This window comes from Pleurodeles waltl, chromosome 8 (genome assembly GCF_031143425.1).
Source record: "Pleurodeles waltl isolate 20211129_DDA chromosome 8, aPleWal1.hap1.20221129, whole genome shotgun sequence".
Lineage (NCBI taxonomy): Eukaryota > Metazoa > Chordata > Amphibia > Caudata > Salamandridae > Pleurodeles > Pleurodeles waltl.
In genome coordinates this window covers 560181044-560197915 of record NC_090447.1, presented here as the reverse complement: position 1 = coordinate 560197915, position 16872 = coordinate 560181044, and the positions used below count along the sequence as shown (strand labels likewise).

The 16872-nt window shown below is 48.0% G+C and overlaps 1 protein-coding gene across 1 annotated transcript in view; it reads left to right on the top strand.

Moving 5' to 3' along the window:
- The window catches only part of PRKX (protein kinase cAMP-dependent X-linked catalytic subunit), a 381150-nt gene that overhangs the window by 350274 nt on the left and 14004 nt on the right, over nt 1–16872 (top strand). Inside the window, exon 8 of the mRNA XM_069204618.1 lies at nt 9710–9868. Coding sequence (XP_069060719.1) covers nt 9710–9835 — 126 coding nt within the window. The 3' untranslated portion in view covers nt 9836–9868. The remainder of the gene's footprint in view (nt 1–9709; nt 9869–16872) is intronic.

Sequence of the window (16872 nt, the reverse complement as noted above, 5' to 3'; positions counted from 1 at the left end):
CCAAGGCCGATTTACATATTGCTGGGCTAACCTCAGGGTAGCATGACGAGCAACAAAAAAAACTATGGACTGGGCTGTGGCCGGAGTAATTATCAGTGGCTGAGATTAATTCATGTATTCATTCCATCACTCTTTACCTGTATTCTTCATTGTGATGCCCTAAGTATGACGGATATGCCCAGATGTGAGTGTGCCATCTGCCACTGGAACCAAGCTACACCCGACTGAAGAAGCCCAGAAGACTAAAACCGGTCTTGAGTTAGTCGTGTTCCAGTTAAGAGCGGACCTGTCTTGGCAGTTCAGGCTGGATTGTTTCTTTTGGAGAATGACAAAGGCTGATTTGCATATGGCTCGGTCTAACCTAAGATGGCATGGTGAGCAAAATAAATATGGACTAGGATGCAGCTTGAATGGCTTGAGATTAATTCAAGCATTCTTCTCATTAATGTGTATTGTTGTCATTTTTAGGCTTTTGACATGCACTAGACATTTATATGTAAACGGATGAAGGCAGGGCTGCCTGTGGAATTTGGAGAGTGACTTCTCAGCAGCAGTCTGCCTGATTATTCCTTCCTGAGTACTCTATTATGTTTGTTGAATGGTATACGGGAAGTGATGACCTTTGTAGTACAGAGCTTTCCATTCAGGGCCTGCCATTTCTTTCCTAGAAGACTTCACTCCTGATTGTTTTTTGTGTTTGTTTTGGTCGTTCCCCTGTAAGGCACTCTTAATCCCTCCGTGCTTCGGTAACTCCCCCAGGGAATGAAAATGGCAAATACTCTGGAGAGGACGAATAAACTGTCGGAGCAAACTGCCTTAAATCGTTTTGAATCAACATTCCCTATCTGGAAACGTGCCTATAAGAAAGGAAATGAAAAATTCCAAAAGCATTCCAGAAATTTTCCCTGATGGGGTGGCACTAAGCAAAGTGTCAGGAAGTTCTTGTGCTCGAAGATTCATGCTGATGACAGCTAGTTCTTCCAGAGGTGAGAGAATATCACCTCGAAGTCTGCATTTACTACTGGAGGAGAACTGTGGTTCTATTTTGTATGGAGCCTGCCTTCTGAGAAAGGGAAGTGGAGGGCAACCCCTCAGGAGAAAGAATGGTTGGAGAAGAAGCCCAGCTTCGATGCCCAGGAGAGGTGTGTACTGGCCAGGCATACAGACTGACAAGTTGGGAAGGCACAGGTGCAGACCTGTGTGCTAGAGAGCGTCTTCCAGATCCTCATAATCTCACCTGGTGCACTGCGCCAAAGGCCGACAAGAGATCTTGATCATTGCAACCCTGACATGAAGCACATTGCAGGAGTTTAAACAAATGCTGGATTGGGTCTACCTTCCCCGTAATCGCAGCTGTCACTTTGTACCACTGAAAGGAAAAGTGTAACCATTGCCCATGGTCATCCTTAATGGATGGGATGTTAAAAGTAGCCAATCCGAGTGCTGGAGTGGGTCTGCCTATGTCCCTCACAACTCTGCAGACAGATACAATTCACAGAGACAAACTTGACCACAGTTCACAATCTTTGTGCTGTGCAGGAGGATTGGCAGCTTGTACTGACAATACCTGTGACTGCCAAACACCCGGAAATGGCAACCTCACTGATAACTTGAGGATAGGGTCTTCACAGTTTCAGTGATGTTTTATTTATTTTTATTTTTATTTTTTTACAGTGTGTCCATTTGTCCTCTGGTGCTCGTTGCTGTATGGACAGACTGGCCGTGGTATCTGGTGCTTCCCCGGTAACATCAGAAGAGAGACCGGGCCCTGCAGTACAACCACTGCCAGGACCTCATGCTGGGGTCCAATTACCACAAGAGTAAAATAATCTCAACTTATTTAGACTTAAACTTACATTAGGGCCTAAATGGAAGGTGGGGCCCAGTTGGTAAACAAACAGATTGTGTACCTTAAGAGTCTGGCCTGTGGGTCATAGGCACATCAATCAGCATGCACTTTCACTGTAATACTGCAGCTGTGATTTTGCAGCTGTGATTTTACCATGCTGATTGTTAGTTCGTTTTCCTGTAATACCTCACTATAATCCTGGGACACTGTTCATATATTTTTTTTTGTAGATTCCATACCTTAGAATTTCCCCAGGCGTCAGTCTAGATCTGGAGATTTTTTTCAAGCGATACCCCTACGCGATGTTAGTTGGCGTTGATCAGCTCCGTGTCGATTGTCATGCCAGATATGACATCTTAAGTCCTATATAGGTGCCACCCCAGCAGGCTGACATCAGTTCTTTTTTTTCCACACCAGTTAGCGCTGATCCAAAGGAAGAGCCACCCCATAGTCACTTTTTGACTGAGCTTTTGTTTATCTTTTTTGAGTATTTTTATCCTGGTGCATTAAGAATGTCTTTGATTTACACCAAGGTTCAAGCCCGGTGGTTCCTGCCATTGGGCAATCCCCTGTGACAGATCTGCACCTTGTGTGCCTTTGGTGCCTGGAGTGCGACCACGACCTAGAGTCGTGCCCTGAGTGCCGGGCCATTAATCCGAAGACTTTGAGGGAGCGGTCCCCTAAGCTGATGGTGGCCAGGGCTGAGCCCCCCGAAAGCCCCAGTCTAGGTCGAGAAGAGGGTCGCGGGTTCAGTTGCAGAGTCCCCCTCTTTGTCGTCCCATTTCCAAGTCCTCCGGCTTATCAGGTAAGTCCAGGTATAAGAAGTTGCAAAAAGCGAAACGCTCTTTGACTTCACTTCATCCGTCAGCTGACGAGGTAGGAGCAGCATCGGCGATCTCGACCTCCAACTGCAGAGCCTGTGTTTGGGCTGACTCCACACCTCCCCACGGTTCCAGGAGCAAAAGCGTCCCCTGCCCAACTTAAGGAGTTTTATGAGGCCATGCGCCTCATTTTTGGGCAGTCCGACTCAGCTGGTGCACCTGGTGGGCCCTGTAGAGTAGTAAGGGGCCCCTATGGGTTCTGCTCCAGCAGCATCGGCCTTGGCTCACAGGGGCACCCATGGATCTGTTCCTAGATCTGGATTGACGCCGTTCATACCACCTCAACCTACCCCAGCACTGGACCAACATCAGCGCTCCTGCCACTGCCCCTGGGCACCTCTGTTACCATCCTCATTGCTGACACGGAGCCGTGTGGGCGTTGTGCGAAACTTGATTCCAGCGCTGACAGGGGCCTTGCTTTTGTCATATCCTGAGCCTTATTCCTATGGGCTAGGTTACGGCAAGGATTGGGAGGGGTTGCTGGACCCTCTGTAGTACCAGACTCCAAGACCCTGTGAACTGGTATAGAGACCTGGGTGAAGCCAATGGACTGGGTACCTCCCCAGATACGCGCATGCTCTCCCTTGTTCGCCACATCGCCCCCTCGTGGCTACAGAGGAGGGAGCTTCATATTCAATGGTGGTGCAGAGAGCAGCTGAGGTCCTGGACCTTGAGCTGCCTTCGGTGGCTGTCAGGGCTAACCTCCTGACAGCGGTGCTTCATCCTTTGAACCCCTGCTCCCCTTTAATGAAGCCCTTATGAATGTCCTAGTCGGTACCTGGTCCAAACCCAGCACAGAGGCTCCTGTCAACAGGACTATTGCCTGTCGCCATCACTTTGCACCTGGTGACCTAGGTTTCCTGACACAACACCCCAACCCTGAGAGCTTGGTTATCCAAGCCTCCACTCTCCAGGATGTGTTCCCTTCCGCACCCCTGGATAGGGATTTCAAGAGGCTGAACACTTGAGAAGATGATGTTTTCTTCTGCCAGCTCAGCATTGCGGTCTATTAAAAACTGCATGCCTTTTTGGGCCCTTGTTCCCACACATTGTAGGATACGGTTGCGCAAGTGCTGCCACAGGTTCCTGAGGAGGCCCAAGCTGTACTTTCCCAAGCAGTTGCTGATGGGAGAGAGAAGCAGCAAAGTTCACAATCACATATGGACTGGAGATGACAGTCTCACTGGGCAGAGCAGTTGCTTCGACGGTGGGCTTGAGGCACCACACTTGGTTGAGGACAACTGGCTTTTCGGGGGAATGTCCGAGCTAATCTTATGGACATGCCCTTTGATGGCACCGACTCTTTGGAGAGAAGGCAGACTTGGCGCTGGAGCGCTTCAAGGATTCTCATGCTATGACCAGGTCTTTGGGCTTCGCGGCAGCCCATCATCCCACTCAGTTTGTTTTTCCCCCCTTTCATGGCTACAGAAGGGGCGTCCTGCCACTTCTGTTACCCTCCAGCCACCGTGTCATGCATGCTATCCAGCCTCTCTGTGGCTGGGGATGTGGGATCCACCGTCCTCATGGATCAGGGAGCCAGTGGTCCGGCCAGTTCACAACCCCTCCTCTGCAGCTGCTCCAAACCTTCCTAGTCTGACAATTCCCCACCAGGGACCAGTTGGAGGCAGGATCTGCTATCAACTGCTCCGCTGGCAGTACATCATGTCAGGCAGGTGGATTTTGCAGATAGTCCGAAGGGGCTACCCCCTCCACTTCAAGACTATCCCTCCATCTGTGCCACCATCCTACAATCAGATGACGGATGATCACTTAGCATTTTTTTGAGAGGAAATTACAGCTCTTTTGGCGGAGGGAGCCTTAGAGAGGGTTCTTGTGCCAGAAATAGGTCATGGTTGTTATTCCTGCTATCTTCTGGTGCCCAAATAGGGCCTCTACCCTATCCTAAACCTTTGGTCCCTCAATTTCTTTCTCAAGAAGAACTTCAAAAGTGTCAATCTGGCTCAGATTCTATCTTCCTGGGCCCAGGAGATTGGATGGTGGCGTTGGACTTAGAGGACACTTGCTTTCATATTCCGGTCCTGCCTGCCCGCAGATGTTACTTGCAGTTCACAGTAGGCCACAAGCACTTTCAGTTCATTATGCTCCCCTTTGGCCTAACCAGCGCTCCTTGGGTGTTCACCAGGGTGGTTGCAGTGGGCAGAACTCACCTGTGCAGATCAGGGGTTTCAGTCTTCCCCTATCTTGACGACTGGCTGTTGAAGGCGGGCTCGCCCCAGGTTGATGTCTCCCACCTCCATACTACAGCGGACCTCCTGCCTTCACTGGGGTTCACTATAAATGTGCCAAAGTCACCCCTAACTCACTCTCAAACGCTCCCTTTCATATCAACTGTTTTGGACACTGTGCAGTTTTTGGCTTATCCTCCAGAACGGCCACTCCAGAATAGTCAGGCTATGATGCTGATGTTTCAGCCTCTATCTTGGATTCCGGTGAGAATGGCACTGAGGCTGTTGGTTCTCATGGCCTCCCACATCCTGTTGGTGACACATGCCAGATGGCGCATGCAGGCTCTGCATAGGGACCTGAAATTCCAGTGGGCACAGCATCAGGGGAATCTCTCAGACTTGGTCCAGATATTGGAGGGAAATGCACGAGATATGCAGTGGTGGCTAACAAAACATGATTGGGCCAGAGGTGGATTCCTCTCCTTTCCCCAGCCAGGTAAAGTAGTGACAGATGCGTCACTACTGGGTTGGGGCAGCCACCTGGGAGAGGTGGAGATCAGACATCTTGTCTCCGGCAGAGTCTAGACTCCACTTCAACCTGTTGGAGCTCTGAGCGAACAGACTAGCATTGACGAGTATTGACTAGCATTGAAAACATTTCTTCTCTCTCTCAAATGGAAGGTAATGCAGGTGTTCACAGACAATACCACCACCATGTTGTACTGCAACAAGCAGGGCGGGGTGGGGTTGTGGACCCTTTGGGGGTCTTCACCTCTACACATGGCTGGAACGATGTCATATCCCTGGTGGTTCAACATCCGGCGGGCTCTCAACACCAGAACGGACAAACTCAGCCGACAATGCTTAGTTGATCACAAATCGTGTCTCTATCAGACGGTGGCACAAGGTCTCTTTCAGCAGTGGGGACAGCCTTGGTTAGAGCTGTACGCCTGTGCAAGGATTGCACAATGTCAACGCTATTGGGCATTGGTGTCTCCAAGGCAGGGATTGCTTGATGATGCTTTTCGTCTCTAGTGGAACTCTGGCCACCTGTCCGCCTTCCCTTCATACCACTTCTGCTCAGAGTGCTCAAGAAGATCGAGAACAACCAGGCCCAAGTACTCCTTGTGGCTCCGGACTTGGCACGAAAAGTCTGGTATCCCAAGCTATTGAACATGGCCATCGATCCTCCAATCAGACTGCCCCTTCGGGAGGATCTTCTGTCACAGCAGCCGGGGAGGGTTCTCCACCCAGAACTGTCCAGCTTCGCCTTTTTGTGTGGAGATTGAGCAGCGACATTTGACAGCTTTTGACCTTCCACCTGAAGTAATGTAATGTTGGCAGCCAGGTGTCCCTCCACCAAAAATCTTTGTATGCTTGTTTTTGAAAGAAATTTGTGGCATGGTGCACCTACAAGTTTGACGTCCTTTCCGCCCCTCTTTCTGAGGTTTTGTTTATCTTTTCTCTGGCCCAGCAGGGTTCTGCAATGAGCACTCTCAAAGGTCATCTGTCTGCCATTTCTGCTTTTTGCGGTTGTCTAATCAACCTTCCTTGTTTGTCTCCAATTATAAACAGGTTCCTTAAAGGCCTTACTTATGTTTCCTCCATCTCCATTCATTATGCTCCAGTGGGATTTGAATTTAGATTTAACATTTCTGATGGGCCCTCCTTTCGAGCATCTCCACAATTGTTCTCTTGGGCTTCTCACTTTGAAAACAGCCTTCCTTACGGCCATTACATCTGCCCACAGATTTAGTGAGCTGCAGGTATTGTCATTTAAGCCGCCCTACCGTTCCATCTATCCTGACAAAGTGGTGCTTCAGTAACGCCTTGTCTGGTAGAGACATTATCTAATTGCAGAATCCTTTCTGACCCACCCATCCTCCCCTCTCTGTGAACTGATTTGTAGGGACAGTGACTCCCTTTCAGGGCCCTAGTTTTGACGCACCAGAGGTCCGCGGTCTTCATGGCTTCGCGCATGTGGCATGGAAAGTTGTGAAAAGAAACTGGTAGCAACGCACCAGGATGCCGCCTATATAGAACCCACAATGTCATTTTCAGTGTGGATGATGCAGACAGCTGACACGGAGCTGATAGCGCCACCTAATGGCACTTAGGGGTACTGCTTGAGAATAATCTCTGGATCCATATTGGTGTCTGGGGAAATTCTATGGTAAGGAATCTGCAAGTCGATATTGTCTGTACCAGATAAGGCGTTACCGAGGGTAAGTAACTTGTCCATTGCTTACTGAATAATAAAGTGGTTCTCCTAGCCCTGTGAGACAGGTGCTGAAATATGTCAGTTGGTGCTTTTTCTGTGCCATGTACTTCGGGTCACGAAATAGTGTGGTATAATGCCCAAATACCCATGGTTGTGACTCAGTAGCCCCTGCTTGCGCTGAGATCCCCAAATGGGTTCTGAGAATGGGAATCTCTTCTGTCTAGATTTTTAGCTAAAGACTTAGCCAGCTTCCCATTTGCATCATTAATCAGTAGCAAATGTTGCAGTGAGATTTTCAACGATGTGATAGACGATGTCATGAGTGATGTAACGTGAGGCAATTAGCAGTGCATTCTAGGGCTTGAGTTATAGCTACCTTAGAGGCACAAGTTATAGTTACTTGAGATAACTATAGCTGGTGAATTTCTGTGGTTTTGTGTGTGTACAATCTAAACCTAACAATAACGTCCCTGTAACCTTTGCTTTTTTCAGTGACTTTCTGTTTTTAATGCTATTTCCTTACTATAACGTACCCATAACCTTTTTTTTTGTAGTGAATTTCACCCTTTTTTAATATAAACTGTACTACAGTGTGTATGTGGGGTGCGTGAGTGGCTGTATGGGTGCGAGAGTGGCTGTGTGGGTCAAAGTGGGTGTGCGAGTGGTTTTGTGGGTCTGTGAGTGGTTCTGTGGTTCTGAGTGGATATGTGAGTGGCTGTATATGTGTGTGAGTGGGTTTGAGTGGTAGTGTGAGTAAGTGGGTCTGTGAGTTGGTATTGTAGTGGCTGTGTGTGGGTCTGTGAGTGGCTGTGTGTGAGTCTGTGAGTGGCTGTGTGTGAGTCTGTGAGTGGCTGTGTGTGAGTCTGTGAGTGGCTGTGTGTGAGTCTGTGAGTGGCTGTGTGTGGGTCTGAGAGTGGCTGTGTGTGGGTCTGTGAGTGGCTGTGTGTGGGTCTGTGAGTGGCTGTGTGTGGGTCTGTGAGTGGCTGTGTGTGGGTCTGTGAGTGGCTGTGTGTGAGTCTGTGAGTGGCTGTGTGTGGGTCTGTGAGTGGCTGTGTGTGGGTCTGTGAGTGGCTGTGTGTGGGTCTGTGAGTGGCTGTGTGTGGGTCTGTGAGTGGCTGTGTGTGGGTCTGTGAGTGGCTGTGTGTGGGTCTGTGAGTGGCTGTGTGTGGGTCTGTGAGTGGCTATGTGTAGGTCTGTGAGTGGCTATGTGTGGGTCTGTGAGTGGTTTTGTGGGTCAGTGAGTCGGTGCGAGTGGCTGTGTGGGTCTGCGAGTGGCTGTGTGGGTCTGCGAGTGGCTGTGTGGGTCTGCGAGTGGCTGTGTGGGTCTGCGAGTGGCTGTGTGGGTCTGCGAGTAGGTGTGAGTGGCTGTGTGGGTTTGTGAGTGGGTGTGAGTGGCTGTGTGGGTTTGTGAGTGGGTGTATGTGTTTTTGTTTTAATTGGGGTTTGGATCTGTCGATTTGCCACGGATTTACATGGGGGCCAGACCACGCTGAGCGCCACAGAGGATCTGCCGATCCTTGCACAACCCCAAAAACTTTTTGGGGCAACTTCTTGCTCATTAGGGGCCCCTCACAGACCCCTCCATTAGTCCCAAGGGGTCAGGATAACTCTATCCTTACCCCTTATATCCTATTTACACTTTATTCTTTCTGCCGCATTGGCAAAACACGTTTTAGGACCCCCTTTTACTTGGCCCCTGCCTGACGAATCACCCCCCAAAACTTTCCAGACAGTAGCTAAAGTGACTGGCACACTAGTTTTGACAATTTTGTGAATATATAAGCAAACTAAAAAAACGCTTTTCCTATGGAGATTAAACATTTGAAGGGTAGTAACCAGTGATATGGGAAGATAACACTGGGCAGTTGCACTTTACCTACTAGAATTTTGATCATTAAGATGGAGAGTGTCTCCAACTAATTATTCAAATTGTTAATTTGTGCCATTTGACTTCTCCAGGTTGTTAAGCATATTTGCCTCACTTAGCACAAAACTTATCCCTTTTTCTAAACTGGAAAACACAACTTATACCAGTCTATCCATTGTAAATAATACATGTTGCATGACTAGACTTTATGACCCGTCCCACCTTCCGAGAGTAGTAAGCCTTGATTGTTAGACTTCTGTGTCCCCTAAAAATGAAAGCCTAAAAAGAAGATACTCAGCAGTTCATTTTCCACACAGAAATATTTGTGTTTTTCTGGTTCCAGGACCAGAGGGAGTATGTGTCAAAAGGTTTGCCTATTTGCCCTAGAGCTCCTCTGACCCGGGAACACTGGTCTGACAGTATTTTAAAAGCAGCACAGGCCGTTTCTTGCCTTGCTATCGATTTATGACTTGTGATGAATCCTTATAAGCATCCCTCAAAAATTGCATATGCTTTCGTGGGTAATGTTTTTTTTTAAAATCATTTTTGTCATGCGTTTGTTTGTTGAATGTTCCAAGTAACCTGCTTTTTTTTCGTTGTCCATATGTTACTAGTTGCTGCTGACAATAACCACTTTCTTACTTTCATCAAGCCACAGTTATGTTGAATAAAATTACTTAAATGTATTTTTTCCTTTCTCGACAGCCCCCTATCAAGCCGAAAGTATCCCATGAAGGAGATACATCGAACTTTGAAGCTTATCCTGAAGATGACTGGAACAAGAGCCCTCCAGTACCTCCAAAAGATTTAGAAATTTTTAAAAATTTCTAGGAATAGAAGGCATTTGTTCAGATGTCATGTAAGGTAAATATATGCACAGAACACAAACCATGGGTTCTGGTAATACCATTAGAGTTTCTTCCTGCTTCTTCTTCATTCTACTAAGCCATTCCTTCATGGCTGTAGGACGTCCTTAATGGCGAACATAGAGCAAAAACAAGTTGCCATCTTGGCAAAATGATTTTCTCTACTGAACTCTAGCCCCGCCCTAACTCTTTCCCAAACACATTTTATGTAGCCAGGACTCCTCTTCCACGTGTTTTTCTGTGGCACCTTACTGTTTGTTGGTGTCTGGAATTTGGCAGCTCCCTTCCACTTGTTCCTCAGCACTTGTTGAAGGTTACATATAGATCTTGAAAGTTGGTCCTCACCAGTTGTTATCGTCAACTATATTAACAAAAACCGAATACCCCCACTAACTTGCAGGTTCTCACAAGAATTTACAGTTAACATTTTTCCACTATGCCCTTTTTTTGCCATTCTCAGCCTGTAAATACCAGACCAACTTCTGACAGAACCAGAAACTTCCTCTAGAACTTTTCGTTTGAGCTGTGCACGGCTGGTACTATTCAATTTGACAGATGAGGGCTCAAACCCTTTCCCTATGTGTATGTGGGTGTTTGGGTCTGTGGGTGTGTGTGTTAGCATTCCTTTTTTGTTTTTAAATTATTTTTTGAAAAAGCAGGGGGGCAGGATATAGTACTCATTTACAGGTTCCACAGCCGGGTCATATAGTCATACTACCCCATGCCTAGGTAGTACATGGGGAAAAGCACATTTACACTGTAAGCCGCAACACTCAAACCCTACAGGTCAGGGTACAGTGTGCAAAGCTTTGTATGTGAAGTACAATATGCAAAATAAGATGCAAAATGCCCAACTCTCGAGCCCCAAATGAATACATGGATCTGCTGAGGAGCTTGTCAGTCACTGCATGACATAACTTTGTCCTCACAAGGGTATACATCAAACAATAAGTGATTTTGTATAACCGTCCCGGAGTGTGGGCTAAATAGTAATAGCAAGTAGTACATCTCAGTGCAAAGGAAGAAGTGAGAGAGGTTCAGCAAGCATATGCAAACTACACCAAAACCATACACACTGCAACTCTGGGGAGGGGAAAGATCAGGTAATAACCGAGTGGTATGTAAAGTGGTGAGGAGCGAGACATTTCCAAAGGGGAATATGGTTCTACATCTGGTGAGAGGCAGTATTGGTGGGAGGGGGAGTCATGATGGGGAATGGTGTGTGCTGGGGATCAGGACGTAGAGTGAAAACCAAGGTGAGCTCCCTCAGTCAGTGGGTGTCAGTCCAGGATTCCTGTCCATGCTCAGGCTATTTCACCCTCATGACTGTTGTCTGTGTCTGATGCATCCCAGAACGGAGCCCCACTTGAGTGAACATCTCCACTCTGTCCTTCAGTCTATATGTGTGTCTCATAAGTCGCAGTTTTGTATATTTCAGTCAACTATTTAGAGTTGATCAACCCCTGGGGGAAGTGCCAGTGGCACAGTACGCAGATCTTTGTGGCTTTGAGGGCTGTTGATAGCAAGCACTTCGCAAAATTAGTCAGTGTGGCCAGATTGATTGTATCATGTAGAATGACCAATTTCCCAGAAAGGGGGACATGTTGGTCCAGGGTGTCAGTGGTACAGATTGTGGACCAAAACGTTCCCCAGTTGTGGAGAGCGATAGATGATATGGAGCGTGTTGCAGTCTCGGTGGTGTCCTCTCCCGCAGTCTGCAAGGTGTATAGACTGCATTTCCCGCAATACTGAAAAGGATTCTGACAGGAACCCTCCACAATTGACCAGTGCTGTTGGGTCCCTGTATAACCATTTAACTTTTGTAATAGAGTAGTCACTGAGACCAAATTTGTGGAGGGTATGAAACGTGCATGCACAGTATATCTTACTGAACCCCTTCTCGGTGTCTAATGAGAGCGATACTCTGTTCTCTGGTGCATCTTGAGAAAGCTATCGGACATGGGCCAGTGTTCTCGGGTGGTTGTGAGAGCATCTCCCTTGCATAAATCTGACATGGGAAGAGTGGATGAGGGTAAGGATCACCTTTTTAAGACATACCCAAGATTCCTGCTAGGATCTTAACATCCACATTAGGTAGATATATATACTACGATAGCTGCTGCACAGAAGGGGATCCTTTGCCTCTTTAGACATGACCGTGATTAGGGCCCTAGTGTAGGGAAGCGGCAAGGTGGGTCACCACCTCAGCTACTTTATTGTCATTCTAGAGAGGGTCCATCTCTTCCCTTTTTGTCCATTTGTAGTATTCTTCAGGAAAGCCATCTTCTTCCGGGTCATTATTGTAAGGGAGGTTGACAATGACCTGGGAGATCCCTTCTTTAGTAATTTCCTCTGCTAGGAGTGTCCTCCCCTCGTCTTTAGGACATGGTAGGTGGAGGCCCTGAAAACACGCTCCTTGGTGTCCTCGTAGAGCTGTGGGCCTGAACATGCATCAATCCCTGTACTCTATTGCAAATGCAGCTGCAATATCTTGTTGTTCTGTTAGAGTGTTACCAGAGGTGTCTTTGATGAGCGGGATAGCCATCGCTGCTTCCCATTGCCACAACTGAGCAGCCAATAGTTTGCCTGCCTTCTCACTCTGTTCGTAGTGTGGGGCCTTAAGTTGATGTAGCATGCACTCTGTTTTGGCTATGAAAAGAGAGTTAAGCTCCCTTTTTGCCTGCTCCAGCTAACTCTGCAAACTGTCAGACAGGTTGGTAACATGGGCCCTGCTTATCAGTGAAATGTCCAGCTCAAGGGAAACCTGCCTGTCAATCCTGTTCTTCTTGGCAGTCACTGCATCACTTTAATTGTCCCCAGATTGTGGCTTTCACTGGTGCCCAGTGTGTCTGGGCTGAGCTCACTTAGCCTTTGTTGTCAGAGAGGTTAGTAGTGAGATGCTCCCAAAGGCATGCCTTTTTTTGGGGCATTTTTTAGCGCAAGGTAATAAATCTCTGTGGTTTCCTGTGGGGGTTTTGAGTTTTTAGTCGAGGAGTAGACAAATCTGGGCATGATTGATTAGGTATGTCTCAACAATGTCACTTGACATCATGGATATCACCTTGGGCACGGTCGTCTGGGCAATAAGAATGTAATCAATCCACGCCTGTGAGGCTTGGGTAGGGGAGAGATGCACATATTCACGGTTGTCCGGGTGGAGGAGGCGCCATATGTCAGAGGAGCCATGGTCATCCCATAGTCATTCTTTAACGCTCTGTCTCTAAAGTGTGCCACATTAAGTGGGCCTGTCCGCTCAAGTATCATGTCAGGCACCAGGTTTCAGTCACCCCCCAGAATAATAAAGCATTTGGCCTCAAGTTCTGTCAGGATCCCATTGAGTTGCAGAAGGAAAGGCCCCTTAGATCTGTTTGGGGGCATACACAGAACCCACAGTGAGAACTGTCCCATTGGTCTTAATTTTCGCAAGGACATAACTCCCATCGTTCCAGGAGTGCAGTAACGAACAGGGAAGGTATTTATGTATCAGAATGGCAACCTGACATTTCCTGGAGCTCTGAGAGGCTGACCTCTAGTCAGGCAAGAGGGTGTGAACAACAACTGTAGAGGACCTGTAACACCCAGCCTCTGTGGAGGTTAAAGGCTTCAGAAGGAAACGTTGTGTTTCTTGGAATAGGGTGAGATCTGCCCCTTTGGGGGCCAAATAGTAGAGTGTCTTCAGCTGCTTCACATAGTGGGTCAGACCATTGACATTGCAGGACATGATGCATAGTGGATGGGATATAGGAGGGGCTACTTAAGGCATAGTAGTGCAGATACCAAAGGTGAAGCATCTGGGCTGTGTAGTGGTCCCTGGGATAGAGAGGAAGGTGAGTTGGACAGCAACAGTGTCAAGGGAAGGAGGAGACTGGAGACTGGTACTGAGGGGATAAAACAAGTGGGCCGGAAGGGAAGGGGGGGAGAAGGGAGACTTGCAGTGTATAAAACTAGTTGTACACATGCTTTACCCCTTTGTGAGTGCCATAACTAAGGCATGGGTACTTCAAGAAGGAGGTAAGAGATTGGGTGTGTGGGGGTGGGGGGTGTTAGGGTGAGGGTAGGTGGTAGGGGATAAGTAATCCCAAATTACACAATGTGGCGCTAGGGTGATGCAAACTTTTGTCAGGGGGGAATGTAGGAGGCTGGCCTGGTCTGTAGTGGGTACCTAAGGTACTTACACCCTATACCAGGTCCAGTTATCGCTTATTAGTGAAATGTTGGCAGTGTTCTAGCAGCTTTGGCTGTCTATAGGTAGCTGTAGCAGAGCAGCTTAGGCTGAACTAGCAGACATGCAAGGCTCCTGCAATACCACTATAGCTGCACAGTACTTATACACAATAAAAGACAATACTCAGTGTTACCAAAAATAAAGGTACTTTATTTTAGTGACAAAAGGCCAGAAATATCTTAGAGGCAATACTCCTTCTGGAGGTAAGTATTATTCAGAATATATACACTAGTAGCTTCCTGACTTCACCCTCGGCTCCTGGTGGGACCACGAGTACCAGGAGCACTTGCTGGACCGGAGGAGGCTGGGTCTTGCATCGCAGGCGCTACTATGCGCGCCGCAACACCCCGCGGCACCTTCCTGACTTACTTGTTGGACCGGAGGGGGCTGGGCCTTGCATCGCGGGCACTACTAAGCGCGCCGCAACACCCCGCGGCACCTTCCTGACTTCACTCTCGGCTCCTGGTGGGACCACGAGTCCCAGGAGCACTTGCTGGACCGGAGGGGGCTGGGCCTTGCATCGCGGGCGCTACTAAGCGCGCCGCAATACCCGCAGCACCTTCCTGACTTGACCCTCGGCTCCTGGTGGGACCACGAGTCCCAGGAGCACTTGCTGGACCGAAGGGGGCTGGGCCTTGCATCGCGGGAGCTACTAAGCGCGCCGCAACACCCCGCGGCACCTTCCTGACTTCACCCTCGGCTCCTGGTGGGACCACGAGTCCCAGGAGCACTTGCTGGACCGGAGGGGGCTGGGCCTTGCATCGCGGGCGCTACTAAGCGTGCCGCAACACCCTGCGGCGCGGGACGCGCCCGGGCCAAGGGCAGGCCCGTCCGTGCCCGTCAGAGACCGACAGAAGGCCAGGCTGGGCAATCCCTCGTTGAAACAAGGTAGGAGTTTGTACATCAGAAGTCCGGAATCCCGCGTATTCACCTCCTCATTGTCAGGCGTTTAGGCATCCCTAAGTTATAGCGAGTTGCTTCTATGGGGAAACGAAAGGCCAGGAACAGTCCGCCAGGGGGTAATGCCCAGCCCAAGATCCCTAAGCTATTTCAAACATCCCGCGCCTCGTCTCGTTGTGTGACAGACGACATTGACCATTTAATAGAGGAAGTGGAGGCCTTATTGACCAAAAAAGATAAAGACCCACAGAAGTGTTTAAAAAATGGCTCCCTCACAACTTTTCTCAAACCCTGTGAAAAGGGAAAGATCCCTACTAGCGATGCCACCACGAGGCTTCTGCCTTCTCAAGCAGAAAGCCTAACCCAAAATAAAGGGGGTCCATATGGAGCTCTGTCAAGTGTGGAGGAAACCTCAGCCAGAAGTGTGATAGTTCATGAGATCCGTGTTCCAACTGCTTTTCTGTTTTGGAGTCCCTGGGCCATAATGAAGATCTGGGCTTCTCCAATGAACAATCTACAAGCCAACATCCCATTTTTCCCTCCCAGAAGGATTTGCTAACTCTTGTTGTAGAATTAAAAGAAGAGGTGAAAGACCTAAAAATTTCTTTAGCTGAGGTCTTGTCTCTACTTCGCTCTAAAAGTACTGCCAGGGAAATCTGTAATTCAAATAACCCTGAGCCAATTACTAAAACCAGACCCCACAAAGTACCTGTTTCTAGGGAAACCAAGGAAAAATCTCCACTCCGGGCGCTTACATGATCAAGTACTGTTTTATCGTCTGGTCATAACAGTTTCTTTGGAATAAAAAATCCTTACGTGTCAACATCGGCTCATCCAATACATGCAAGGGTCGCAAACTCTGCTCAAAACGTATATCAGTCTAGAGACTGCGGACACTCAATTTACATGTGTAGAGTTCCCTCCTTAGCAACAAACATTAAAGAAGACACAACGCCCCTAAAAAATAGTCATACACTGGATTCGGCACACTTGACAATGCAGTTCTGTAATACACTCAGATATAATCTTTGCACAGCGATATACCACATCGGAGGGTCAACTGGATATAATAAAGCTGACATTATCCACTTCAGATCTGGTAAGGGGTCTTCTATCCTTAGAAATGCGAAACCCTCTGCAAAATGGCTCGAAGATTTACTTCAAAAGTTGTTGGCCTGAAGATGACTATGTGCCAATCTCAAACTTACCAGCTCCAAAGAGAATCTTGGACCAGTCCAACAATCCGGAGAGTGCCCCCGAGAACGTATTACCAATACCAGAGAGTCCTGCACAATTACTCCTGGCAGCTGAAACTAACTGACTTATTCTTGTACGGGATCATAGGGGGCCCCCCTACACCACATTCTTTGGGGAAAAGGGGGCCCCAGTAGAGCCTTTCGCCAAATGGAGGGAGGAATTTCCACTGTCAATTACAGAAAATGTTCCGCTTAACTTTTGCTCTAGTAATTTTAATGGTAATATGTGTAGTCTTACACCTCCACGGAAGATGAATGTAAGTGAGGAGTATTTAACTCCTAACCTTCTGTCATGGAATCTGGCAGGAATTCGCACTAAATTAGACGATCCAGATTGGGGGGAGTATATTGACAAATTTGACATCTGCTTTTTCCAAGAAACATGGATGATAGATAATGTATTTTGGCTAGGTTTCAAATCTTATTGTAAATCAGCAAGTCCTTCCCCGATGGGGAGAGCTGCTGGAGAGCTTATTACATGGCTAAAGATCACAGTTACGGAGAAAATCAAAGAAATTTCAGTGGACTCAGAAGATATATTGGCCTTATCCATAAAGCAGAAGTGCGGTTCCTCCCTATTATGTGTGAACATTTACAATAGACCAGGCCCCTCAAACCAAT